The sequence below is a fragment of the Hyaena hyaena genome, unplaced genomic scaffold (assembly GCF_003009895.1).
Source record: "Hyaena hyaena isolate Hyena2069 unplaced genomic scaffold, ASM300989v1 scaffold_6, whole genome shotgun sequence".
NCBI lineage: Eukaryota > Metazoa > Chordata > Mammalia > Carnivora > Hyaenidae > Hyaena > Hyaena hyaena.
Window position 1 is genome coordinate 4,880,760 of NW_024080638.1, and position 27,187 is coordinate 4,907,946.

Genomic DNA, 27,187 nt, shown 5'->3' on the forward strand with positions numbered 1-27,187 from the left:
AGTTTTGAGCCCCATGTCAGGCTCTGTGCTAACAGCTCAGAGCCTGGAGCCTGCTTGGGATTATGTGTCTCTCTCTCTCTCTCTGCCTCTCCCCCAATCGTGCTTTGTTTGTCTCTCTCAAAAATAAACATTAAAAAAATTTTTTTAAAAAGTGCAAATTTGGGGAGTTTCTGGCTTATGAGTGTGCATCTCACTACGCATGGTGATTCTTATACACACGAAATTTGAATCGCTGATTTGTAAGGATAGATATCAGGATGAGGTGAAAAAAATGAGGTAAATTGTTGCTCATGTCTCTCAGGGGAGATATTTTCTTCTAAGCCAGAGGCTTTTTGTTCAATAGAAAATGTAAAAGAGGGATTGAGAATAACAAACAATGGTAGAAACTGTCTCCTTCTCTCCAAGGCAACCCCGGATCCTCTCAAGAATATAGAGGAAAAATTAAGTATGCACCGGAGTGCATGTCTCTCTTCGCTTTTTCTTCCAGTGCCCGGAGCGGTATGTCTCAGGGAGCCAAGACCCATGTGAGGCTATGCGTGCACAATCAGACCACTTGGCTTGCTTTAGTTCAGGCTGGTGGTCAGCCATATGTAGCGCTTCCTATTTCACTCGGAGTAGATTTTATAAGACTAAAAGTATAGTATATATTCCCTGGAGTAAAATCAAAATTCTTTTAAAAAAAATCTTAAAAAAAATATTTATTTGTGAGAGAGAGACAGAGTGTCAGCAGGGGAGGGGCAGAGAGAGAAGGAGACACAGAATCGGAAGCAGGCTCCAGGCTCCGAGCTGTCAGCACAGAGCCCGACGCGGGCATGGAGCCCAGGAACTATGAGATCATGACCTGAGCCAAAGTCGGACACTTAACCGACTGAGCCACCCAGGCGCCCCCACACCACAATTCTAATGCTGTGGTGGCTGCTAGTTGAAACCCCAGGTACTTGGGCCACTGGTGTGCATCTTCCTAGCAGGAGACACTGCTAAAATACACCAGTTCATTTACTCTTCAAAGCACACTTACAAGGGAGCTCTTATTGGGAGCAGCCTGGATTACAAGGCAGCCGGTGGGCAGATCACTGGGTGGGGGAGATGTTTTAAGTGCAGGAAGTTTATGTGAAGAGATGTCAAGAGTCGTGACAAGGCAACAAGAGATGCCACCAGATTGAGTGTGATGTGTCACCTGGCGCTGGCTGGGGGGGTCCCAAATTGCTTGATTCCAGGACCAGCAGCAACACCTGGGAACTGGAAAGGCAAATACTTCGGCCTCACCCCAGACTACGGAATCAGACATTCTAGGTGGGGCCCAGAAATCTGTTTTAAACAAGCCCTCTAGGTTTGAGACCACTGTCGAATCATTTTTCTACTGCAAAGGATCCATGGCCGATAGTCTGGGGACTCTCAGATTATGGGAAAAATATGTATTTTTATCTATCTATCTATCTATCTATCTATCTATCTATCTATGATCTATCTATCTACCATCTATCTATCTATCTAATTTTATTTTAAGATAGGCTTCATGTCCAGTATGGAGCCCAACTTGAGGCCTGAACTCACAATCCTGAGATGAAGACCTGAGCTGAAATCAAGATCTGACCTGAGATCAAGGGTCCATACTTAATGGACTGAGCCACCCAGGCGTGCCTTCTTTTATTTTTTTAAAGTGATCTCTACGCTCAGCATGGGGCATGAAATTAAAGGACCCTGAGATCAAAAGCTGCGTGCTCTGCCAACTGAGGCAGCCAGGCACCCCAGAAAAAATATGTATTTTGGATTTAATATCTTGCTCATTCCTAGAAGAGCATATTTTGAAACTCTGCTCAGTGAATTCTGGTCAGGTAGGTTTTAGCCTACTCCTGGAAAGTTTTTCTTTTTCTTCCTTTTTAAGTTTGGAATGCAAAGATCTTTTTTTTTTTTTTTTTTTTAGTTTTAAAAATTGTCAACACAGCAGCTGATAACCATGATAAGACAGAGATCTAAATGTCTACATTTAAGTTACTTGATTGCAAATAATCTCACACGGATGAGAAAACATTGTGCACTCATGAGATGAAACAGACTCTACCTCCATTTACTTACTTTCGCATCTGGCACTTGTCAGTGTCCACGCCTCGTCGGGGTTACAGGTAATGACGCCCTGGCCCCGCAGCAGGAAGCCTTCCCTACACTTGATGGACACGTTCTGATCAACATAAAACTCCTTTTCAGAAAGCAGAGCATTCTCAGGAATCACAAAAGGAACAGGGCATGGATTTGCTGTTAAACAGAAAAAACAATGCTTACTGATATTCTCCTTTTATTAATTTCTTTCTTTAAAGGCAGAGTGTGGTGAGCTGTGTAGGAGCTGGGTTCACAGTTATGATAATGAGGCTTAAAAATATAGAACTTTAAACATTAAAACTAAGAAACAAGCCCTCCTCAGTTTGGACGCAGGTGGGTGGCTCCGTTTGTTAAGCACCTGACTCTACATTTTGGCTTCGGTCATGATCTCAGGGTTGTGAGACTGAGCCCTGCGTTGAGCTCCATGCTCAGCAGGGAGAATCTGCTTAAGATTCTGTTTCTCTGTCTCTCTCTGCCCCCGCTTTGTAAAATAAAAAAAAAAAATTAAAAAAAAAAAAAGGAGGGAGCACCTGGGTGGCTCAGTCGGTTAAGCATCTGACTTCGGCTCAGGTCGTGATCTCACGGTTCGTGGCTTCAAGCCCCGCGTCAGGGTCTGTGCTGACAGCCAGCTCAGAGCCTGGAGCCCGTTTCAGATTCTGTGTCTCCCTCTCTCTCTGACCCTCTTCTGCTCACACTGTCTCTCTCTCTCTCTCTCTCTCTGTCTCTCTCAGAAATAAATAAAGAATTAAAAAAAAAAAAAAGGAGGGTACCTGGGTGGCTTGGTTAGCTCATGTCATGATCTCACAGTTTGTGAGTTCGAGCCCCAGGTGGGGTTCTGTGGTGGCAGTGTGGAGTCTGCTTGGGATTGTCTCTCGCTCTCTCTCTGCCCCTCCCCTGCTGGCAGCTCTCCCTCTCTCAAAATAAATAAATTAAAAAAAAAATTGTGTTAAAAAATAAAACAAAAGAAAAAAATATTTGTTTTGTATCCACATGACATTATTTTAAGGATAAGATCAGGTAAGATCTGAAAACTCCAAGGTATTCAACCACTCACACTTTGTCTTAAAATTCCAAGATGACAAATTAAATAGTTATTTGAAATGATGGCTCAATACTGGGGAAACAAAAGGTGTGCTAGAAATCTGGGAGTACATCAACATTCCCTTGTTTTTTTCATATATGTATATATGTATATCTATATATATGTATGTATATGTGTATATATTCACACACATTAAACATTCCCTTGGTTTTTGAAGAAAATATATTAAAAATGTAGAGTAAATGCTTCTCATTGTCACTTTACTCTCTTTTACTGAATATCCGACAGAAAGATGACCCAGAGAATCTGCAGACATTCCTAAGTGAGCTGAGTATAACTTTAGACTTACACTACAGTGAAGAGGATATTGTAACTTAAATTGTAGAGTTTGCAAGGGTTATTCCTAAGAAAGGATTCATTTTATAGGTCTGAAGGAAAAACAGCAAATGATGACAACACAAGGACTTCTTAGTGCAAGTGTGTGACACACATATCAACATATATTTCAGCAGTTTGGGTTCTCCTGATTTTCAGTGGGCACAAGAGAAGTCTCTGAGATGAGGTAGCCATCAGCTAAATCTTGCTCAGTTACTGCATTATAATACTTGAAACAATAACCAGAACCTCTTCAGTTTAGATCTTATATGTGAATATTGTTTTCATTCTAATGCTATATATATAATATATACATTATACATTAATATATTCTTTTCTTCTTCATTATACACTTGTGTCAAAAATTTTTCATTAAGCTACATTTTTACATTAGTGCCTTGGACTCCCTGTTAATCATCCAAGGAATCTGGTGAAAGCTGCTTCTCAGACAGGATATTCCAGATAATATAAGTAGGTTTTAAAAAATATCCCAAAGTATTTGGTTTGGATATACCCTGATTGCTTTCTCTGGGCCAGTCTCACTCAGTGGATTTTCCTCTATGTTTCAGACACTGGGGAAATGAATCATGAAACTGAATGTGACTAAAACCTCTCCTAGAGTCAACACACACGTTTGCAGAGAGGAACTGGGTGGCTCCAAGTGTTGTTTTCAGTGCAGTACGCCTCAGGTGCCCCTTCAAGGCTGTACCCCCTGTTACAGGAATAGACCACCCTGGGGCCAGCAGGAGCGTTTTCGGCTTTGACTTTCCCGTTCAGAAACTCAAGCGGAGCTTCACACCTGGCCTCTAGAAAGAAAAATAAAAGCCTCGTATTAAATGCTTCTTCCATCCCTCTTTCCTTTTTCTGCTACAATTGCTCAAGACACTCAGTGCATCACATAAAATACTACAGCCTACTCATGTGTGAAGTACAAGGATATGCTTTGAAGGAGGAAAAACCTCAGCATGTCTAAGTTTTGGGTTATTCCATGCAGGCGATTAAAGATTGGTTATTTGCCTATTGACTCTAGCTGTCTTTATATCTATTGCTACCATTTGTTGTTAGTAGTGCTGGGGGTATAAGTGAGCAAGGCTTATTTCAGACCAAATGATTCAGAATTTCTGTGTGGTGGCCTAACTTCTGGTATTAAAAACTCTCCAAATGATTTCTAATAGTCACTCAGGGTTGAGAGCCAGTGGATTAGACGCTAAATGACTTCTCTGGGCTTCTTCCAGCCTGGTGAGTATTCCATATACTGGGACCATGAATCTTAACTTGGCTGTACCTTGGGATTGAGCTTTAAAAACATATTGACGTGGGGTTCCACCCCCAGAGATTCTTATCTGATTTATCTGGGCAAGGGAGTTTTCAAAGCTCCCTTAGGGTATCCCAAAGGGCCGAAGGCTAAAAGCCATGGGAATAAGGCAGTGCTTTCAACTAATGCACAAAGGAATCATCTGGGAATTTTGTTAAAATGCAAATTTTCATTCAACAAGGTTGGGTTAGGGCCTGAGAACTTGCATTTCTAACAAGATTCAGGTGCTATCGATGCTGCTGGTCTGTGGGCCATGTTTTGAGAATTGTGCTGATGTGAACAGACTTCCCTGAAAACTGATAATACAGGTATCAATATATTTAATAATTTAGTAAATTATATAAGAATCTTTCAAATCAGGTTGCTTAGTATGAACACTTCCCCTGCCCCCGAAATATGTGTATTTTTTATATGCCTCAGAAAAAAAGTGTATAATAAAATATATAAAAATATCAATAACTTTTTATCCATGAGGAGTGGAATTAAAACTATTATTTTCTTTTTGCCTCTTTGTGTTTTTTAATTTTCTGCAAAGAACTTGTATCAGGTATTTAATAATTTAGGAAGAAAAAACACCCACAGGTAATAATAGGATTCATACTATCTTGTGTTTCAGAGAGACCAACTATACACGCCATTGTCATTGCTGTTTGATTTACACCCTCTGCAAAACTAAAACAATCCTCTCACTAACACCAGGTTCTTATGCCAGACCTACATGTTTCCTTTTCTTTCCTCTCTCCCTTCCCTGCAAATACATTCACACATCTTTTTTAATCACGAACAGCTAAGATTTAAAAAAAAATCCTATTACCAGAAATGCTCAATGATGCCTTTCTATGACTTGAGATATTACTTAATGTCTTTAAAAAATATTTTTATGGGGCAGCTGGTGCTCAGTCAGTTAAAAGTCTGATTTCACTCAAGTCATGATCTCACGGTTCATGAGTTCAAGCCCTGCATCAGGCTCTCGGCTGTCAGTTCAGAACCCGCTTCAGATCCTCTGCCCCGACTCTCCCCTTGGCCTGGCAACACATGCACTCTCTCTCTCTCAAAATAAATAAGCAAACTTAAAAAATATTTTTATGTATAATTCATACATGTTTTTGAGAACTAAAAATAGTCATATGTTTTCCCTTGAGTTTCAACCTTACAATATTAAGAATTTAAGATTCCTATGTATATAAAATCAAATCATCACTCTACCCTAGAAGATATGGTGGAAGCAGCCTTGAATCCTAGTGCCAGCTTTGCCAATAACTTAATTTATGATACTGGGCAGATTGCTCATTTCTCCTAGTCTCCATTTACTTATTTAGTGAGATAAATAAATCTAGCTGACCTTGGACTTAATCTAGTCCAGCTGGATCATCTAAGAAGCTGCTTAACGAGAATCTAAGAGGCCAATTCTAGTTTGAACATTTGATGACTCCTCAGGACTATTAAGACAAAAAGTTTAAAGCCTGCCACTTTGATAGGCTTGTAACTACTTGTATCTAAATTACAGTTGACACTTGAACAATGTGGGAGTTAGGAGCGCCAACACCCCATGCAGTCAAAATCCATATATAACTTTTGACTTTCCCAAAACTTGACACTAACCAATAGTCTACTGTTGACTGGAAGCCTTACCGATAACATAAACAGTAGATTAGCAAATATTTTGAATGTTATATGTATGATATGCTGTATTCTCACAATAGAGTAAGCTAGAGAAAAGAAAATGTTATGAAGAAAGTCTTAAGAATGAGAAAATACATTCACAGTACCAGACTGTGTTTACTGGAAAAAAAACCCACATATAAGTGGACACACATGGTTCAAACCCAGCTTGTTTAGGAAGTCAACTGTACACTGTCTCCATCAGAGGAATCATATGGGTCGTGTGTTGGGAATAAATTCATATGAATTAACTCACATCTTGCTAAATGAACTTGCATGTTCTTGTAAAGTGAGTTAATGCAAACTTCCACCAAAAAAATGTGACAGATGTGATGACAACATCACTTTAAAAAACTGTCAGTATTTGGCTAGTACCATCACCAAAAAGCAACAGTGCTAAGTCTTCTAATTTATAATTATTTGGGGAAAAAGCCCACAAAAACAATGCAACTAAATTCAATAGTTAACTGATTTCAAAACAAAATGTTGGCCATTCCCAAGTCAGTAATCTTGTGCTCTATCGCAATTTAATCATTAATCTCTACTATTATTTTTGACCCTTTTATTGGCTTGGCGCCCTTGAGGAAGAAGCTGATGAAAGATTCTCATATGGTTTATGGAGATGATTTAAAAATTTTTTTATTAAAAAACTGATTTATAAAGAAAATGTGGCCAAGTTGTTATCATGTGCACTCTGTATCATTTTTTGGGACTGCTCAGTGTCATTTGACTTACTCTTGCACGTTGCTACCTCTCCACTCCACATTCTGTTCTCTTGACAAACACGTTCCTGGTTCCCCTGTGAATCGATGAGAAAAGGGTCATTGACAAGATTATACTCAATAATGGAAAGATTATAAGGGAACACAAAGTAATCTTAGCCATGAACATGAATCTCCCAGCACTGGAATGCTAAATAAATTGATTAAATAAATATAGTTTTTAAGGGCTAGGTTTAGACTTTCAAAAATGCTTTCCTCAAATTTCTTCAAACTTCATACCCTGGCTGAGCAGTGTAATTAAAGTACAGATATTGTTTTACTTTCTATTTACATGACAGCTGATTATAATCAATAGCAAAGGATGATCAAAAACATGTTTGAAATGTCAAAGAGGTATACTGAATTTAGTAAATGTTAAAAACATTTTGAATTGAATTTGTTTTTAAATACCTATGAGGTATGGCCAAGAATGTGAATTGGCATTTTTACACCTTTTAGTTTTGAACATAAAACAAGATATCTTATTGGTATGAGGATTGAATTTTTGGCAATGTAACTTAACCATTAAAGATATATTTACTGGGGGCACCTGGGTGGCTCAGAAGAGTAAGTGTCGACTTCGGCTCAGGTCATGATCTCACAGTTTGTGGGTTTGAGCCCCAAGTCAGGCTCTGGGCTGACAGCTCAGAGCCTGGAGACTGCTTCAGATTCTGTGTCTCCCTCTCTCTGCCCCTCCCCCACTTGCACTCTGTCTCTCTCAAAATAAATAAACTATAAAAGAAAAAGAAAAAAAAAGAAAAATTTATCCTACTAAGGGTCCAAGCATTCAAAATTTTATTTGGGGTAAAAATCTTTCTAAAATGTATTTCCCTGTCTTCTTAAATAAAGTAAAATGAAGATAATTTACTTGAAAAATATTTATAGTTATTATTCTGAATATATTTTTGCATATTTTTAATATCCCATAGCTCTTCATTGCTATATAGGCTGTTGGCCCTCTACGGTTGTTATACATATATATAGACTAGGATTACTATTCTTTGACTTCTGTATATAATTTTTATGAGTCTTTGTTTCTTCCCTCTTTGTTGTTTATCTTTTACTGTAATCATCAGTGTTCCTAATGGATAACCCTTCTCCATGCTTTAAATTCCTTAGCTACTACGGAAAAATTAAGATAAATAAACTTTTGTAATATAGGTTTAAAAAGATTAGGTTCTAAGTAAAGTGTTGGGGGCTTGATTCTAAGTCAATATATGCACATGGATTTTGTCACCTGTTTCTTCATTGCTCAGAGCCCTTTGGATATCATATTGTCTTGAGGCTGTGTTCTACATTAGCAAGAAGTCTGAAAAAGGGCTATTGCCTCTATTTTGGTTTGATCTGACTGATGTCTTTCATCTTTATTCTTCTATCAAAGATATTTTCTTTGAGCTGTCGGTTTAACTATTGATAAATCTTTACCTATAAAGATTCCATTGACTTTGGTGGAAGGTTACTATCCTGACTTTCCAAGAAAATAACTGAATCAATTAAGAAAATGTTTCTTTTAATATAAAGTCATTATTTTTTTTCTTATTGGAAAAAGTTATGTGTGCCGATTATAGAAAGGCTGGAAAATACAAATGAAAAATAGAGTTTTTCAGGATTCTTCATCCAGAGATAAACACTGTTAACATTTGCTATGCTTTTTCTACACTTATATACTTATGTATGCACTGGAGAATGTGGTAATTTAGTTTGTGAGTTTTTATTAATTTTGAGGAAGTATATATGACAAGCCATTAAAGTCAGTTCCCTATAAATTTAGGTACTTCCAGAGTAGACTATAAGCAAGCAGTTAATTTCAGTTAATAGTTGAGCATTTCCCCCACTATTTTTTCCTTGTTCTCTTTCATCTGATGATTTGAATAATAAATACTCTGTTTTGCCTATGCCAATTTTTAATTCCAATAGAAACTCAAATAAATCTATTTTCTGTAATTATCGATGTAAAAAAAAAATCAAATACTGCCTTTGGGTTCCTTCCACAGTTAAATTGCAAATTTTATCATACTTTTCCTTTTGTCTTTTTTCTCTCTTTGTCCCTTTACATTTCTTGTTTTTGATGAATGAAGCTGCAGTTTTAGATCCTGATTAGCATCTAGTTACTATTTTTCACATATTATATTTGCACCATCAACCATAGCTTAGATACTTACATTTGTTTTAGAATCATCTCAACTTTATTGCTCACTAGTGGTAATTTTATAAAATGACTATCCCATTTTTGAGTTCTTTATTTTGACTTATTCCTCAATTTCCTGTAGTAATTTTATTTCAAGAAGACTGCATGTATAGTTACATTTCTGAGACTTAGATGGCTTAAAAAGGTTGCTTACTGTACATATAAATGGTAACTTAACTTACAAAGCAGAAGAATTTAACATGATTTACATTCTTTGTCCAAACTGCTTTGCCTGATTTGGGTAACGATACAAGTAGTAGGAGTGATGGCAGTACCTACCCCATACTGAACTCCAACAATACATAATAGGCAGTGTTTGCCACTTTATCTCCAACCCTTGCAATAACTTTGCAAAGGTGGCAATCAAATTTCGAGTGCAGACAAAACAGAGATGAAACAGAACTGCAGAGAGGTTTGACTGGTTCCCTAATATTTCTCATCAAGTGAGAGACAGAGCTTGTAACAGAGGTCTGCTGGGACCATGTTGCTATTCTTAACCACTTTCCTTCCCAGCCACTGACCCTTGCCATCTGGAGTGCTTGCTAAAAATGCAAACCCCTAGGTCCTATTTTTAGAGGGTCGTGGCCTAGGAATGTACACTCCTTTTTAGAACTTTTCAGATGATTCACAAGCAAGTGGTTCACAGACCACACTCTGAGAAACATGGAGTGATGTCTCAGAGAGGTTCTCTGTCCTGGTCCTGCCTATACATTGGAACCACCTGGAAAACTTTAAAAAAGATGCTGCTGCCCGAGACCCAACTGACAGAGGTACTGAATTAATTAGCCAGGGGGTGACAATAGGTATTTGTATCTTTTGAAAATCTTGTCTTATGGAAACACTCAAACACATGAAAATTATAACAGTAAAAAGAAGAGTAACAAACTCCCAGATAGCCATCACCCACCTTACACAATTAATTCAAAGCTAACCTTATTTTCTCTAAGTCCCATCCCCTTCCTAAGAACTCACATTTTTTGGGGCAGCAAATCCCAGACATCAAATCATTTAACAGTAATTATTTCCATATGGATCTCTTAAAGAGATGAGGGCTCTTAAAACCATAACCACAATAACCAATGACATTGTCACAGCGTGAAAATAACAATTCCTTAATATTAGTATAATCCTGTTAGCAGTCAAATTTCCAATTGTTGCATACATTTTACAATTGATTGTTTTATAGTTCACTTGAATCAGTTCACTTGAATCAAAATAAGTCTATGTGGTTTCTGTATCCCTTTAAAGCTATAGGTTCCTTCTATTTATTCCCCCTCACCTTGCCAATGTATTTGTTTTATAAACTGGAAAACTGGGTCATTTGTTTTATAGCTATTTATACACACACAGTTTTGCCGATTGCCCCATTGTGGTGTCACTTAGCATGCCCTTCTGTCTTTGGTAATGGTTGTCGGATTTAGAGATTTGATAAGATTCAAGTTCAATTTTTCTGGGGGGGAAGACTTTTCATATGGTGTGTTTTTCCTTCCAGAGGCACACAACATCTTGTTGCTTCTATTTTTTCTAACACCAGTAGCCATGATGATGACCTATATCCATTAGCTCCTAAGAACTGCAAACTCTGAGATTTAAATTCTATCATGTATTGACTGAAGCACTTCTATAAAGGGAAACTTCCCTCATCTACTACTGACTTTCTAATCATCCAATTAGTATGGAAAAGATAATTCTCCTTTTATTGTTTGTTTCCAAAACAGTGAATTTGTGAGCATCCTCTAATACTAGTTATCGGCTAATTTTCTTGTAGTGTCTTTATGAGTCTACTGTTATTCATGACATATTTGATGTGTTTCAGTCCATTAAACTTATTACCTTATTGAAGCTCAAATGGTCTCAATGTTGACCCATGGGAGCCTCATCCAGTTGGCCTTCAAGGCTTTTTAACATGAAGGTTTTGATAAGTTCCCTACTATCTCACATGACAAGCTTTTCTTAGCTAATCTTTTACATTTCACGTACCAGACCTGACATTGGTTATTTCTGCAAGTAAGTGGACATTAATATTTTTAAAAAGTTTCTAGGATAAGGGGTGCCTGGGTGGCTTAGTCATTTAGGCATCTGACTCTTGATTTCAGCTCAGGCCATGATCTCACGCTTCATGAGTTTGAGCCCTGCATTAGGCTCTGTGCTGACAACGTGGAGCCTGCTTGGGATTCTCTCTCTCCCTCTCTCTCACTCCCTCCCCCACTTGTGTGCATGCTCTCTCTCTCGAAATAAATACAGATTACAATTTTTTCTTAAAAAAGTTTCTAAGATGATTCTAACATGTAGCTTAGAACGAGAACTATTGCTATAGCACTTCTCTCAATTTTATAGTTAACACTAGGATATTTTCAAAAAATTTTAAGGTAAATGATCCACTTCTTCAAATTTAATGACCCATCATGTTGTTAAGTATTAAATTCCAATTATTAAGTTTAAATTTTATACCACTTTTTAACAAATTGCAAGATAAGTGCTCTCACATGAAGAAATAAATTTCAAAAACAGAAAAACTCTCCAATTGCAATCAATTTATATTATCCTCCTTTTCTTCTTTTTTAAAATCTTCTACGAAAATGAAATAAGATCCATATACGTCTAGTTCCAGTTTTCATGGACCTATGTTACGATAATTCCGATTGCATGCTCAAAAAATAACAGAACATACTATACACATTTAACAAATCACTGGCAATGAATAATTCTATAAAACCCATATTTAAATACCATTACAACAATAAAAACAGGAAAGAAGTTTCCTGAAAAACCAGATGATGATATCATGAAATATAAACAAGCTTCTTAAATTTCAAGTTTGATGATGTGATCAATCTTCAGCAAAATTGACTCCAGATAGGAGGGGAGGATAGCGATGGAGGAGGACTCTAGACTTGCCTCATTCCATAAATACAACTGAATAACTATCAAATCATACTAAATACCCCCAAATCAACTTGAACACTGGCAGAACAGCCTCCACCACTTAAGGTAGAGAAGAGGTCACATCGAAGAAGGTAGGAAGTGCAGAATGCCATTTGAGAGAGAAACAGACTGTGGCCATTGCAGTGGGAAGAAAGCTATAATCACAGAGAAGGGTGAGAGACAGACTAGCATAGAGGGGAGTGCATGGGGAAAACAAGTTCCCATAGCAACTGGCCTGGAAATCAAGAGGGTCTGAATTTCTTAAATTCTGGCAACCAGCAGGTCTTAAAGCCTGGAGTTTTGAAGATCGGTCTGCTTCTCTCTGGAAGAGCTCAGAGGACATTGGGACTTCTCTTAGAAAGAAGGCAGGCAAACATTCTCGGATATAAAGTGTGGACACAGTGATCCGAAGGATGCCTGAGGCATATAGTGAGGAGGTTAATTGCTCATCTTGGAGCATGTCCTAGAGAGGTAGTGTTCACAGACAGACCAATCTGGGAACAAAGGAACCAGTAGGTGCCATCCCCGCCCCCAGCATAACCCCAGAGCTACCTGCAGGAACCAGCACAGTGCTGACACTCACTACCTAACTTGCTTATACCAAACCCTGCCATCCCACACTCCAGAAGAACCCTCCTTCCCAGTCATGCCTGCCTCAGGCCCAGTGAAGCAGGCCCCCTCCCTCAGAGGGGAAACACTTTACTTCTAGTGGTGGTGGTGACAGACCTCATTTCACAAACAGACCAGAATACACCTAGTTAAATGTGCCACATTCAGGTCAGGGACAAACTGCTCACAATAGGCAAAGAGAACCTCTGCAGATCACTGGCCTGAAAGCTAAAGAAGCCAGGACACAAAATCAGAGTGCACGTGGCACACACTGGAGTTAATCTCAGAAGCACCAGGCTCTGGGGAAAAAGGGGCACTACAGTGCAGGGTACTAGAGACCTCTTCTTCCTAAAGCCATTACCTTCAAGACAAAGGGATGTAGCTGACTTTCCTAACACACAGAAACAGGCACAGAGAGTTAGACGAAATGAGAAGACAGAGGAGTTTGTCCCAAATGAAAGAAAGGATAAGGCCACAGCCAAAGATCTAAGCAAGACAGATATAATTAACGTGCCTGATGGAGTGTTTAGTAATGATCATAAGGATACTCACTGGACTTGAGGAAAGAGTAGAGGACATCAGTGACATTAACAGAGATAAGGAATAACATAGCAGAGATAAAGGGCTCAAAGACCAAAATGAGCAGCATGACTAATGGAATGAACAGTGGGCTGGAAGAAGCAAAGAAATGAATAAATGACACAGAACAGAGTAATGAAAAGGAATCAGGCTGTAAAAGAAAAAAAGAATTATGAAGAATGCGAATGGACTTATGGAACTCTGGTTCCATGTATTATTGGAGTGTCAGAAGATGAAGAGAAAGAAAAGGAGGTAAATAATTTATTTGAAGAAATAATAACTGAGGACTTTCCTAATCTGGGGACAGAAACAGATATCCAGATTGAGGAGGCACAGAGAACCCCCAACAAAATCAACAAGAGCAGATGCATACTAAGACATATTGTAACTAAAATGGCAAAATATAGTGATAAAGAAAAATATTAAAAACAACGAGACAAAAGAAGACAGTTACATACAAAGGAAATCCCATAAGGCTATCAGTGGATTTTCAGCAGAAACTTTCCAAGGTAGAAAGGAGTGGCATGATCTATTCAAAGTGCAGAATGAGAAAAAAGTCTACAGCCAAGAATACTCTATCCAGCAAGGCTATCATTCAGAATAGAACCAGAAATAAAGAATTTCCCTGAAAAACAAAAATTAATGGAGTTTATGACCACTAAACCAGCCCTGCAAGAAATACTAATGGGGACGCTTTGGGTGGAAAGGAAAGACCAAAAATGACAAGTATGAAGGCAGGAAACACAAAACAATAAAAATGGATATTTCTGTAAAAAGTCAGTCAAGGAACTTACAAAATAAAAAAGATCTAAAATATGACATAATATATCTAAAATGTGGGGAGGAGTAAATAATGGGTTCTAAGGTAAAACATCATCAATTTAATATAGACTGCTACATGCAGAAGATGTTATATAAAAACCTAATGATAACCTCAAATCAACCACTAATAAATATGCAAAGAAAAAAGAAAAGTTAAATGTCTTACTAAAGAAAATCAGTAAAACATGAGAGAAAGATAAGAAAGGATCAGAGACAACCACAAAACAAGTAGGTAAATGGCAATAAATATATATGTCCATAATTATTTTGAATGGAAATGGAACAAATGCTCCAATCGAAAGACATAGGGTGACAGAATGGATAAAAAAAAAAGATCCATCTATATGTTGTCTACAAGAGACTCATTTTAGACCTAAAGACACCTATAGACTGAAAGTGAGGGGATGGAGAAACATCTATCATGTACGTGGATGTCAAAAGTAAGCCAGAGTAACAATACTTACATAAGACAAAATAGACTAAAACAAAAACTGTAACGAGAGACGAAGAAAGACACTATACAATAATAAAGGGGACAATCTAACAAGAAGATATAACAATTGTAAATATTTATGTCTCCAACATAAAGTACCCAAACACATAAAATAGTTAATTACAAACACAAAGGAGCTAATTGACAGTAATATAATAAAAGTAGGGGACTTCAACACTCCACTTAAATCAATGGACAGATCATCTAAACAGAAAATCAACAAGGAAACAATGGCTTTGAATGACAGACTGAAACAAATGGATTTAACTCGTATATTCAGAACATTCAATCCTAAAACAGAAAATTAGGCATTCTTTTCAAGCACACATGTAACATTCTCCAGATCACATATTAGGTCACAAAACAAGTCTCAACAAATTCAAAAAGATAAAAGTAATACCATGCATCTTCTCTGATCATAACACCATAAAAATAGAAATCAACCACAAGAAAAAAAATCTGGAAAAATCACAAATATGTGGAGGTTAAATAAAATGTTTTAAACAATGAAGGGGTCAACCAGGAAAAAAATAGAAGAAATAAAAAATACAGGGAAACAAATGAAAATGAAAACACATCAGTTCAAAACCTTTGGATGCATCAAAGGGGCACTAAGAGGGAAGTTTAGAGCAGTACAAGCCACCTCAAGGATCAAGAAAATCTCACATAAAGAAACTAACCTTATACCTAAAGGAGCTAGAAAAAGAACAACAAGCAAAACCTAAAATCAGCAGAAGGAAGTAAATAATAAAGATGAGAGCAGAAATAAATGATATAGAAAATTTAAAAAATAGAATAGATAAATGAAACCAGGAGATGGTTCTGTGAAAAAAAAAAAAACCTCAGTGAAATTAATAACGACCTAGCGACACTTATCAAAAAGAAAAGAAAAAGGACTCAGATACATAAAATCACAAATGAGAGAGGAGAAATAACAACCAATACCACAGAAATGCAAACATTTATAAGAGAATATTATGAAAAACTATATGCCAAAAAACTGGACAACCTGGAAGAAGTGGAAAAATTCCTAAAACCATATAAACTACCTGGAAGACATAGAAACAGGAAGACACAGAAAATTTGAACAGACCGATAATCAGCAAAGTCCAGGACCAGATGGCTTCACAAGTGAACTGCAGCAAACATTTAAAGAAGAGATAATGCCCATTCTTCTCAAAATATTCCGAAAAATAGAAGAGGAAGGAAATTTTCCAAATTCATTCTATGAGGCCAGCATCACCGTGATACTAAAACCAGATAAACTGGACTCTTTTCTTTAAAAAATTTTTTTAATGTTTTATTTATTTCTGAGAGAGAGCGAGCGTGAACAGGGGAGGGTCAGAGAGAGAGAGACACACACAGAATCCGAAACAGGCACCAGGCTCTGAGCTGTCAGCACAGAGCCCGACGCAGGGCTCGAACCCATGAACCATGAGATCATGACCTGAGCTGAAGTCGGGCACTTAACCGACTGAGCCACCCAGGCACCCTAACTAGACTCTTAACAATAGTGAACAAACTGAAGGGTACCAGGAGGCAGGTGAAATAGGTGATGAGGATTAGGCGTGCACTTGTCATGATGATCACTGGGTGATTAAAATAAAAACTTGAAAAAGCCCTGCAGCTTTCCCACCAAGGTAAATAGGAGGATGGAAACGCTGCTGATGAGGTTTTAAGACTACAAACCAGGAGTGGGCTGGAGAAGTAACTTGCGGTTAGAAGTGCTCTGAGGATTTTTAGGCCACACCTGCCCTGTGGCAATTAGCATCTCTACCAAGAACCCTCCAAGGCATTTAAAACCCATTGCTTGAGGAAATCTTAGTTTGCATACCTCAGTCCCTGTGGATAACCCCCCACCCCCACCCCGCAACACATGGACTGCCCTGTTACACAGTAGGATTAACAAGGTGTCAAAACACAAGTTTACATAGCCAACTTAATTAACACAATAAAAGTCTTGTGGCTGGTATACTAGCTTCCTCTTCCTTTTCATGGCTCTGATTCTTTTGTAATTTGAGACTTACTTTGTTTTTTAAAATTACAGGTCACTAAAAAATTAAAAACATTTTTTTAATGTTTATTCATTTTTGAGACACAGACACAGAGCATGAGTGGAGGAGGGGCAGAGAGAGAGGGAGACACAGAATCCGAAGCAGGCTCCAGGCTCTGGACTGTCAGCACAGGGCCAGACGTGGGGCTCGAACTCATGGACCGCAAGGTCATGACATGAGCTGGAGGTAGACACTTAATCAACTGAGCCACCCAGATGCCCCATCTCAAAGTTTAAATAAAAAGTTTTTTTAATGTTTATTACTTTTGAGAGACAGAGACAGAGACAGAGAGAGACAGAGAGCAAGCAGGGGAGGGGCACAGAGAGAGGGAAACACAGAATTGGAAGCAGGCTCTAGGCTCTGAGCAGCCAGCAAGAGCCTGATGTGGGCTCCAAACTCACAGACCATGAGATCATGACCTGAGCTGAAGTCAGCCGCTTAACCGACTGAGCCACCCAGGCATCCCAAAGTTTTCTTAAATGTTTATTTATTTTTGAGAGAGAAAGAGAGAAAGAGAGCAAGCAGGGGAGAGGCAGAGAGAGAGGGAAATACAATCCAAAGCAGATTCCAGGCTCTGAGCTGTCAGCACAGAGAGCCCGATGCCGGGCTTGAACCCACAGACTGGGAGATCAGACCTGAGCCGAAGTCGGACGCTTAGTTGGAGCCACCCAGGTGCCCCCAATTATAAGTCACTTCAAATATTTCTTGGAAAGTATTCGGATATAAGGTATCAAACTATAAAAAATCTTTTAGGACCAAAACCAGTGAAACAAATTGGTACTGTACTAAAAATGTTCCCAGGGTACTGGAAAAACAATTGATTCTAGTTAAACGATTTGTTCACTTACCTCTAATTCATAGCCAGGTTCACACTGATAAATAACTGTGCTTTCAAAAGTGTATTTACTGCCAACCACGAACCCGTGTTCTGGACTTTCAGGTTTCCCACAAGAAACCGGACTGCAGGATTCATCAGAAAATGGAGGCTCCCAGGTGCCATCAAGCTACATCACAAATGACAGATTAGAAGTTACATTTAGGACTTAATACATACAAATGAAAAGGTTTGCAAATATTGGCATAGCAGAATAACCCCTAAAATGATGATCCAAAGAACCTAGAATTTGATTCTACTTCTGATACATATTATCTGTGGCCTTAAAAAACACACATTATTAGATGCCCTTATTAGTTATCGCTGACTTATTTTAGACATTTCTCAAGCACCTAAAACAAGAATTTTATTCCTAAAAGAAACCATTAAAAAATCAATAACACCAAGAAATGTGTTTTTATTCTGATGCATGAGGACTGGATGGTCGATTGCCCAGGACATCCTTATATCCTGATACCAATGCATCCTTACATTTTACTTTATTTCCCACTGCCATGGTCAGAGTTAACATTTTTCAGCCTTGTATTTAGATGAAGTGAGGCATACACAGATGTTTCCTTTAAAGACTGTTGTTTGTTGCTAATATTTTTCTGTTTTCCTTTAGAAAATACTGCATGCACTTATTAACAGTCAATAATAGGGCTTCAGGCTAAATCCTTTATCTCTATATATGAGGCAGAATTAATTTTATACATATGTCTGCCTCATAATTAACCATTCCCTAATGCTGGAAGTGTTAGTTGTATCTAATTTTTCAATATTGTGAATAATGCTTCAATAAAGATCTTTTTTGCGTAAATTTTTCTGGGTATTACCATTAACTTTTAGAAACTACATAGTACTGTTTTGATATATCTGAAATCTGTTTTAGCATATGTTAACGCCCACCCCCCGCCCCCGCCATGGTTACTTCATTATATCAGAATAATTTGTTTACTAATGATTCCTTTCTCCATGGACTCATGGTGACTCCTTTATTAGGATGAACATCGAATTTCCTCCATTCCCTTCATTTTCCTTTCTGCTGAATCTACACCAATACCACACTGATAGGACCTTTGTAATTCTGTAATATGTCGTCATTTCAGGAAGGGCTGGACCTCCTGTACTCATGTTTCAAAATTCATATTGATCTTCTCATCCATCTATTTGTTCTATGAAGGACAGAATCGTTTTTGCTATATCAAAATAAAATACTTCCAGGCACTGAACTTAGTGTTTACACAATTTGTGCATCTTAACAGTTAGAAAGGGTCTATTTTACCTTTCAGACCAAAATTCAACCCAAAACTCAGTTGTGTGAGGGTTAGGGGTTGTACTTTGTGTGGAGAAAGTGATGAGGGTTATCAAAAATAAATTACTGATTCAGAAAAAAAGAGCATAGTCACGAGGATGTCGGGGGCCCACACGGCACATGGAAGGTCACTCAGTCGTTTACACACCCAACCCGGGGAAGCTCTGGGAGAACACCGAATTAATTCCCTTAAGCACAGTGGGGCGAATTTCCCATTAGCTTATTTCAAACAGTTCAAGGTCTCTGACGAAGCTTCCCCTTACACTGCTTCAGCTGTAAATCTAAAAGGGATGATCTGGAGATGACACCAATTTTGAGAGCGTGGTATCTCTGCCCGTCACCTGACCTGCTTCCTGTGATGCGCCTGTTGTTAGGTTTGGCAGCAACCGATCATTGAGCATGCGTGACTTGTAAATGGAAAACTGGGAGAATGAAATAGTTCTCGAGTCCTTACTAAATGTCAGGTGTGTACTAGATGCTTTATTAACATCCAATAATTTGATCCTTCTAATTACGGATTTACAAATAAAGAAAACAAGCTGGAGAATATAAGGTCACAGAGCCTATAACTGTTTGAGATGGAGCTCAAAGGAATGTTTAAGGTAAAACTCATTTCTGTACCACGCGGCCTGCTCCCCCCTTCCACTCCTCCCGGCCCCCACTCCAGCGACAGAAATCTATAGCAATAAATCATTTTATTTTTCTTTCTCTGGCTCATCTTATGGAAGCTAGGAGAAGGGGATGTGCTAGGAACATCTGCTATGTACGGTGCTGCTTGAGGCCCTTTCCCCCATTAATTCTCTACTTTTTCGTTCCAATCATACAAGACGTGCACTATTATACACATTTTTTTTTTTTTCAAATAAGGAACCTGAAGCTCAGACATTCTAGGTAACTTTCTTAAAGTCATACAATTTGTAGGTAGCAGAGGTAGGATTTGACTCTAAAGTATTGTTTCTGTGGCTTTTGTTTTTTTCTACTCAAACCGGAGGCGTTTGGTCTCAATCAGGGCTCACTTCCCACACTAAGACACTCTTTACAGGATGTATGTACAGACCGCCTGACCGGTGGTTAATTTTTCATGAATATTTTGTGACAGATACTTTAACTTTTTATCTAACTTTGGCACTTTTTAATCTACTCTTGGCATTTTCTTAGTTTAAAAATGGGAATATTGAAAAGAAAGATGCTTTAGATTTCTACCAAAAAATCTCAAATTCTTGACACAATTGGACACTTGGGACATTTTTTTTTTTTCAGGGCAGCAGGATACTGCTAGTGTGGACACGCACACAGTTAATATATATAAATGAGTCACACATACCCGTTCTGCGACAGCGACTCTTACCTGACATGTTGCCGTGTTCGCTCCCTCATAGACATACCCTTCTGCGCATGACACAGAAACTTGCTTATTCACACTGAAATCGTCCCCCTGAACAAGGAGACGGGTTATATTTGCCGGCAGAGGACATGTTTTAGGACTGCAGGAGATTCTCTCAGGAAACCAGTGACCATCTTTCTGGCAGGTGAATGTGTCTATAGCCGTATCCATCACATACCCTTCCAGACACCTGGAACGGGAAAGCAAAATGACGGCCTTAAAGAGAGTGCAGTACAGTTGGTGACTTATTCTTGGATTCAAGGCGATGTACACTTTATGTGACATATTAAAACTGATTCAAATGTCAGGCACTGCCACGCCAGAAAACCAACATGACAGCGACAACCAGGTCAGTCCTCAGCTGTCCACATTAAGGATCAGCTGAGCCTAACGTTGCTTTACAGCTTGTTGACATTATTTAACTTTCTTGTGGATAATATCAACATTGAATTCACTTTTATTCTGAAAATAGCTAACAGTTCAAAAAATTCCAGACAAAGTCCGAAATAGACTCAGATACTAATAAGAATATGACATAACTAATATGTATTGGGTATCTAGTTGTGCCAAGCACTGTTCTAAGTCCTTGATATAGGGCATGTCTTCTGAGTGGTAGACACTGTTACGTAACAATAGTACTAGTGCTCGAGCTCAAATCAAGTTGGCTCTAAAATACTCTATGATTTTTTTTTTAATTTTTTTTTATGTTTTATTTATTTCTAGGAGAGAGAGAGAGAGGGACAGCGTGAGAAGGGGAGGGTCAGAGAGAGAGGGAGTCACAGACTGAAACAGGCTCCAGGCTCCAAGCTGGCAGTCAGCACAGAGCCCGACGCGGGGCTCGAACCCACGAACCGCGAGATCATGACCCAAGCGAAAGTCGGACGCTCAACCGACTAAGCCACCCAGGCGCCCCTAAAATACTCTATGATTTTTAAAATTTGCATTTATTTATTCAGCAAATGTTTACGTGACACTTATTAAATTCCAGTCACTGTTCTAAGGGTTCTACAAATATTAATTCATTTAATTTTCACATCAACCCTATGGGTAGCTATGATTACCATCTTTATTCTTATTTGGCAGATGACATGACTGTCACCAGAGACACCCTAGGAAGTGACAGAGCTGAGATTTCTGCCAATGGAGTCCAGTTCTAGAGTCCACGCGTTCACTAGCATACTACACTGCCGTTTCAGTCGGACTATTTAATTAACTAACATTGACTAGGTGGATATATTTTTTTTAAATTTCACAAATCACCAGGCTGGATAGGTGTCATGGGTTTTGCAAACTTGTCATCTGTTTACTCCTATATCTGAAACATCATCAACACAGGGTAAGGAAGAGCAAACGGGGGTGGGGGTGGGGGGCTTGAGAAACAGGTGGGATTTCTTGAGATATCTCACACATCAACATCTGAAGAGAAAACTGAAAACAAGTATTTCAAAAGCAAGGGATAATTTTTGTTTTTCTTCTCGGTGCATGATCGATTACTCTCTGGCTTTTTTATCATCGATGATCCTCCCGTGGGTGTACTCCTTACTGCAGTTAGGAGAAAGGAAGGTAGGGCTAAAATACCCACAGCAGACATGTGTAACAGCTACTGAATTATTAACATCTAAGAAGCCAGTATGTGAAAGGTAATCCATAGTTCCTTCAGAGACAGGAGTCAAATCTAAATTGATCTAGAGGCTCAATATATTGATGACATTCGTTCCAATAAAAAATTTAATTTATAGATTTATTCCATATTCTCTCATTTCTTTTTAAGAATGCATTGTAGATAGGGAACTTCACAGCAAAAATCACTATTTGTGCATTAAATGCTTAGTTGGTTCAAATAGCAAAGGTTGGAAGGCTCCTTAAGATATCTCCCTATTTATATTGAGCAACGAAGGTATATGCTTTTTGACCCCAATTCTTCAGCTTTTGCATTATTTGTCTGATATTTGCATGTATGGGATAGAACCATAAAGTGGTATCATAAAGAAATTTACCAGCATGACGTTTAAAAGAAAAAAGAGCTGTGTGACTTTAGAGGTATGAAAGCTAGCTAATCTTACTGTTTCATGAAGATCAATAGAGTTTGATAATCATGATAATTATATTAGGAACTACAATCTTAAAATGTAGAAGTTTATTCTTTATAGACAATGGATTTCTACATAATGATGAACAGAATAAGGCCCAGTGTTAAAAGCTTCAGTTTTGGGAGCGCAGTCCAGGGATGGTGTTTTCCCAATTTGCTAAATTTTTGACCAAGTGCTTTTTATTTTACCGCCCTCCTGCCTGCACCCTTTGGAAGCCCTAGAGCCACGGTCTTACCTGAGTTTCACTTTACTTTCATAGGTGTGCGACTCTCCAGTTGCTACCGCATTGGCGACAGGCGGTGGGGGTCCACAGGACAGGGGCTCACAGACTGGATAAGGCTGGCTCCATGTCCCCTTCTCCGTACAAATCAGATCCGAACTCCCTTGTATGACATACCCAGGTCAGCAGTTGTAAGTTATCGCATTCTCCTCCAAAGAGCCGCTCTCACTGACGAATGCATTTGGTATCGTTGGGGGAGAACCGCAAGAAGAGTGTTCACAGAGCGGGAAGACAGAGCTCCACTGGTCATTGGCTTCACAGGTGATTTCAGAAGCTCCGTGGAGCTTGAAGCCTTTGAAGCACTGAATCTTGGTTGTCTTTCCACAGCCAAAATCTGTCCCGTTGACAGCTCCATTTTGAATTACTGGTGTGGAGCACCTGCAAGGCAGGCAGGACGGTGGGCTGCCGCTCCAGGAGCCATTGGAAAGGCACCTTCTTGAAGGACTGCCATGGAGCTTGTAACCAGGAAAGCACTGATACTGTATATGCCCCCCGTGATAAAAGGAGAAGCCATTAGGAAAGCCATGGGGAAGATCTTCAGGAGGGCCACAGGTGGCTGGCTTACAGAAAGGGAACTCTGCACCCCAGCTGCCATCTGACTGACAGGTGAGTCTTGGAGCCCCATGCAACACGAAGCCCTCCTGACAGTGGAACACCACTTCCTTCCCAAAGCCATAGTCCAAGCCATCCGTCACTCCATTTGCCACCTGCGGCGGGGCGGCACATCTGACGGGCACACAGATCGGAGTGGTTCCACTCCAATTTCCGTTGGCGAGACAAAAACGACTCCTGGCGCCCTCAAGTAAGAACCCTACACTGCAAGAGTACTCAACCTCTTTTTGAAATGTATATTCATCTCCTTTCACCTGGCCATTGGCTGAGACTGGAGGTGAACCACAGTCCACAGGAATGCAAACTGGCTCATTCCCATCCCAATTTTTGTCCTGTTGGCACGTTCTCCTCTCATTGCCATTCAACACATACCCAGGATTACATTCATAGAACACCACACTCAGGTATGTGTAGTTGCTTCCTTTGATGGAGCCATTCATAATGGGATTTGGTTTTTGGCATGAAATGGCCTCACAGCTTGGGGAAGCACCACTCCATTCCCTATTCTGTAGACAAAGTCTAATGTTGGAGCCCACCAGAATGTGTCCAGGTTTGCAGCTATACTGTATAGCACTGCCCATGCTAGTCTCTGTAAAATGCAAAAAGCCATTTTCAGGAGCAACGGGCAAGTCGCATTCAATGGAAATGCAGTTAGGTGCACTGCCATTCCACGTTCCGTCTTCCTGGCAGATCAGTATAGGGTTCCCCAAAAGTTCATATCCTGAATTACAGGTGTATGAAACCATGGTGCCGTGTGGAAAGTGTGCTAAATGCGTGGCAGGAGATCCCTTTGTGTCCTCCCAGGATTTCGTCACCGCTCCCAGGTGATGAGGGGGGAGAGGAGTCCGATATGGAACTTCCATCATGTCCTCTTCTTGGTCGAAAAACTCCTGATCATCTTTGACCTTAGTACAGTCTCCAAAATCAATATGAGGAGGGAGACCGCAGTCTATGGTTACACATGATGGGATGGAACCTGACCATCCTGACTCTTCACAGGTCTGCATGGCGTGACCAGCTACATGGAACCCAGGAAAGCAGCTGTAGATGATCATGGCACCGAAGCTGTAATCTGCACCTTCTACAAAACCATTTTCAATGGGTTGTGGGGGATTACAGTGGATCGCACTGCATGATGGGACATCCACATCCCAAGCACCTGTCTCTAAACAAGTCAAGGCTTTGGGACCTTGAAGCCTGAAGCCTCGGTCACAAGAGTATGTAACGATTTGCCCATAGTGCAGGTCTGTGTAAGAGAATTTGCCATTCAAAATCTCCTTAGGCTTTGGGCACTCAATGGGTTTGCAGGTGGGTTTTCCTCCAAGCCAGTCACCATTTTCTCCACAAAGGGTGGTAGAATTTCCTACCAACTCATAGCCCGGCTTGCAGGTGTAGAGAGCTGTGCTGAGATAGGCAAGACCTTGGACATCGATGATGCCATTGAGAATTTCCTCAGGTTGTGGACATTCCACTGGGACACATTCTGGCAGTGGGGAACTCCAGGTACCATCAGCTTGGCAGGAAGTGGTAGGATTCCCTTTCAGGAAAAATCCGTCCACGCAAGAATAGTTAACAGTACTTCCAAAACGAAGAGCAGAAGAGGGGGTGGGGACACCAAAGGGAATCAGGGGAGGTGGGGGGCAAAGAACCATCTTGCAAACAGGAAAAGAATCATTCCATTGCTGCGAGAGCAAGCATTTCAGGACAGGGGGGCCCTGAAGGGCATGTCCTTCTTTACAAGAAAATGTCACCGTTCCTACTTCGCTAGTTAATTCCCTCAGGACGAGCTGGTTTTCCAAGATGGGTGGCTCTGGGCATCTGGAAGGCACACACTTCTGGTTTGGCTTCTTATTCCATTTGCCAGATTTCAGGCATGTCCAAGAATGATCACCGATGAGCTCATAACCCTCGTTACAGAAAAACTGAACCTTGGACCCGACTTCAAAAATTTCTCCTTTCACGTAGCCATTCTGGATTGGGGGAGGTTTTCCACAGTTGAGAGGGATGCATGAGAGAGGGGATTCGCTGTACCAGTGGCGATTGGCTTGGCAGACAAATATGGGATTTCCAACTGCCTTGTAGCCTGGGTTACACTGATACCTTGCTTCACTCTCAAAGATCCTGCCAGTTGCATGCTGTAAAATAGGGAGAAAACAATTAAGAACAATTTGTACAACAACTGATATAGTTAACTACTCTGAATAATTATTTAAAAATTAAACTAAAAATACCTATGTTAAAATGAATCAATTAAGGCATAAGCAAGTAAAGATTTATGTTTTTTTCCAATAGGTCCACTCTATTTTTAATAAGTGAAATGGATAGGTCAAATTAGGTAATCCCTACTGCAGAAATATTTATCATTGGGCTCAGCCTTTTAATAGGTAACCTTTTAATTGGTAAAAGACCAATAGTTTAAAATTGATGATTTGATGGCATGCTACCAAAGATTATAAATTACTTAGTTCAAAAATATCTTGCTCACCAAAGCAATGCTAGAGTTTGTTGCTTTAATCACAGACAAACATACATTTATTAATGTTGTTAAAAAAAAAAAAAAAGCAAAGAAAATATTTTTCATGGATATATTCCTAAGAGTGCTATCAAAGTTTTGTGTTCATTCTTAACATACTTCAAAAAATTGCTGCTCTGGAGGGCACCTAGGTGGCTCAGTTGGTTGAGCATCCGACTTCAGCTCAGGTCATGATCTTACAGTTCGTGGGTTTGAGCCCTGTGCCGGGCTCTGTGCTGACAGCTAGCTCAGAGCTTGGACCCTGTTTCAGATTCTTTGTCTCTCTCTCTCTCTCTCTGACCCTCCCCTGCTCATGCTGCCTCTCTCTCTCTCTCAGAAATAAATAAAACATTTAAACAAAAAATGCTGCTCTGAGGATGGAAAATAAAAAACAATACTTCATCTTTTAAACAAAAAGTTAATGTTCATGATCTCAACATTTAAAAAATAAGTGATTAATATAACAAATCATTTTCCTTCTTTCTTTCTTTCTTTTTTATTTTTTAGGTAGGCTTCACACCCAGTGTGGAGCCCAGTATAGGTTTGACCTCATAATCTTGAGATCAAGACTTGAGCTCAGATCAAAAGTCAGATACTTAACTGACTGAGCCATCCAGGTGCCCTAATAACAGGTCATTTTTAGGCAGTACAAAAAATGGGTTAGTTATGAAAACTTTAAAACGATTATCATGGTAACATCTAGCTTCCGTACCACAGCAAACTTCTCATGCTAGTGGACATAATTATTTGTTTTGTTCATTTATTTCTTGGGTACCCATCCCCCATGCATATAAGCACCATGCCATCACAGACCTAAGCTGTGTTGTTAAAAACTAGCTTTCCAGAGCCTAAGTGTCCATCAACGGACGAATGGATCAAGAAGATGGGGTTTATCTATACCATGGAATACTACATGGCAATGAGAAACAATGAAATCTGGCCATGTGTAGCAACATGGATGGACCTTGAGGGTGTTATGCTGAGCAAAATAAGTCAGGCAGAGAAGGACAAATATTGTATGTTTGCACGTATAGGAGGATTAGGAGGAACTTGACGGAGGAACAAGGGGGAGAAGAAGGGGGGAAATGGTGGGGGAAAGGGAGAGAGGCAAACCAAGAGAGAGTCTTGAATGCTGACAAAAACGGAGGACTGATGGATGTGGGGGGGGGGGGGGGATGGGCATGGAGGAGGGCACTTG

The 27,187-nt window shown here is 39.5% G+C and overlaps 1 protein-coding gene across 1 annotated transcript in view; it reads right to left on the reverse strand.

The window, feature by feature from the left end:
* Positions 1–27,187, reverse strand: part of SVEP1 (sushi, von Willebrand factor type A, EGF and pentraxin domain containing 1) — a 191,645-nt gene that overhangs the window by 13,565 nt on the left and 150,893 nt on the right. Inside the window, 6 exon segments of the mRNA XM_039239447.1 lie at positions 2,077–2,253; positions 4,147–4,320; positions 7,227–7,290; positions 17,771–17,926; positions 20,460–20,685; positions 22,821–25,612. Of these exon segments, the coding sequence (XP_039095378.1) occupies positions 2,077–2,253; positions 4,147–4,320; positions 7,227–7,290; positions 17,771–17,926; positions 20,460–20,685; positions 22,821–25,612 (3,589 nt within the window).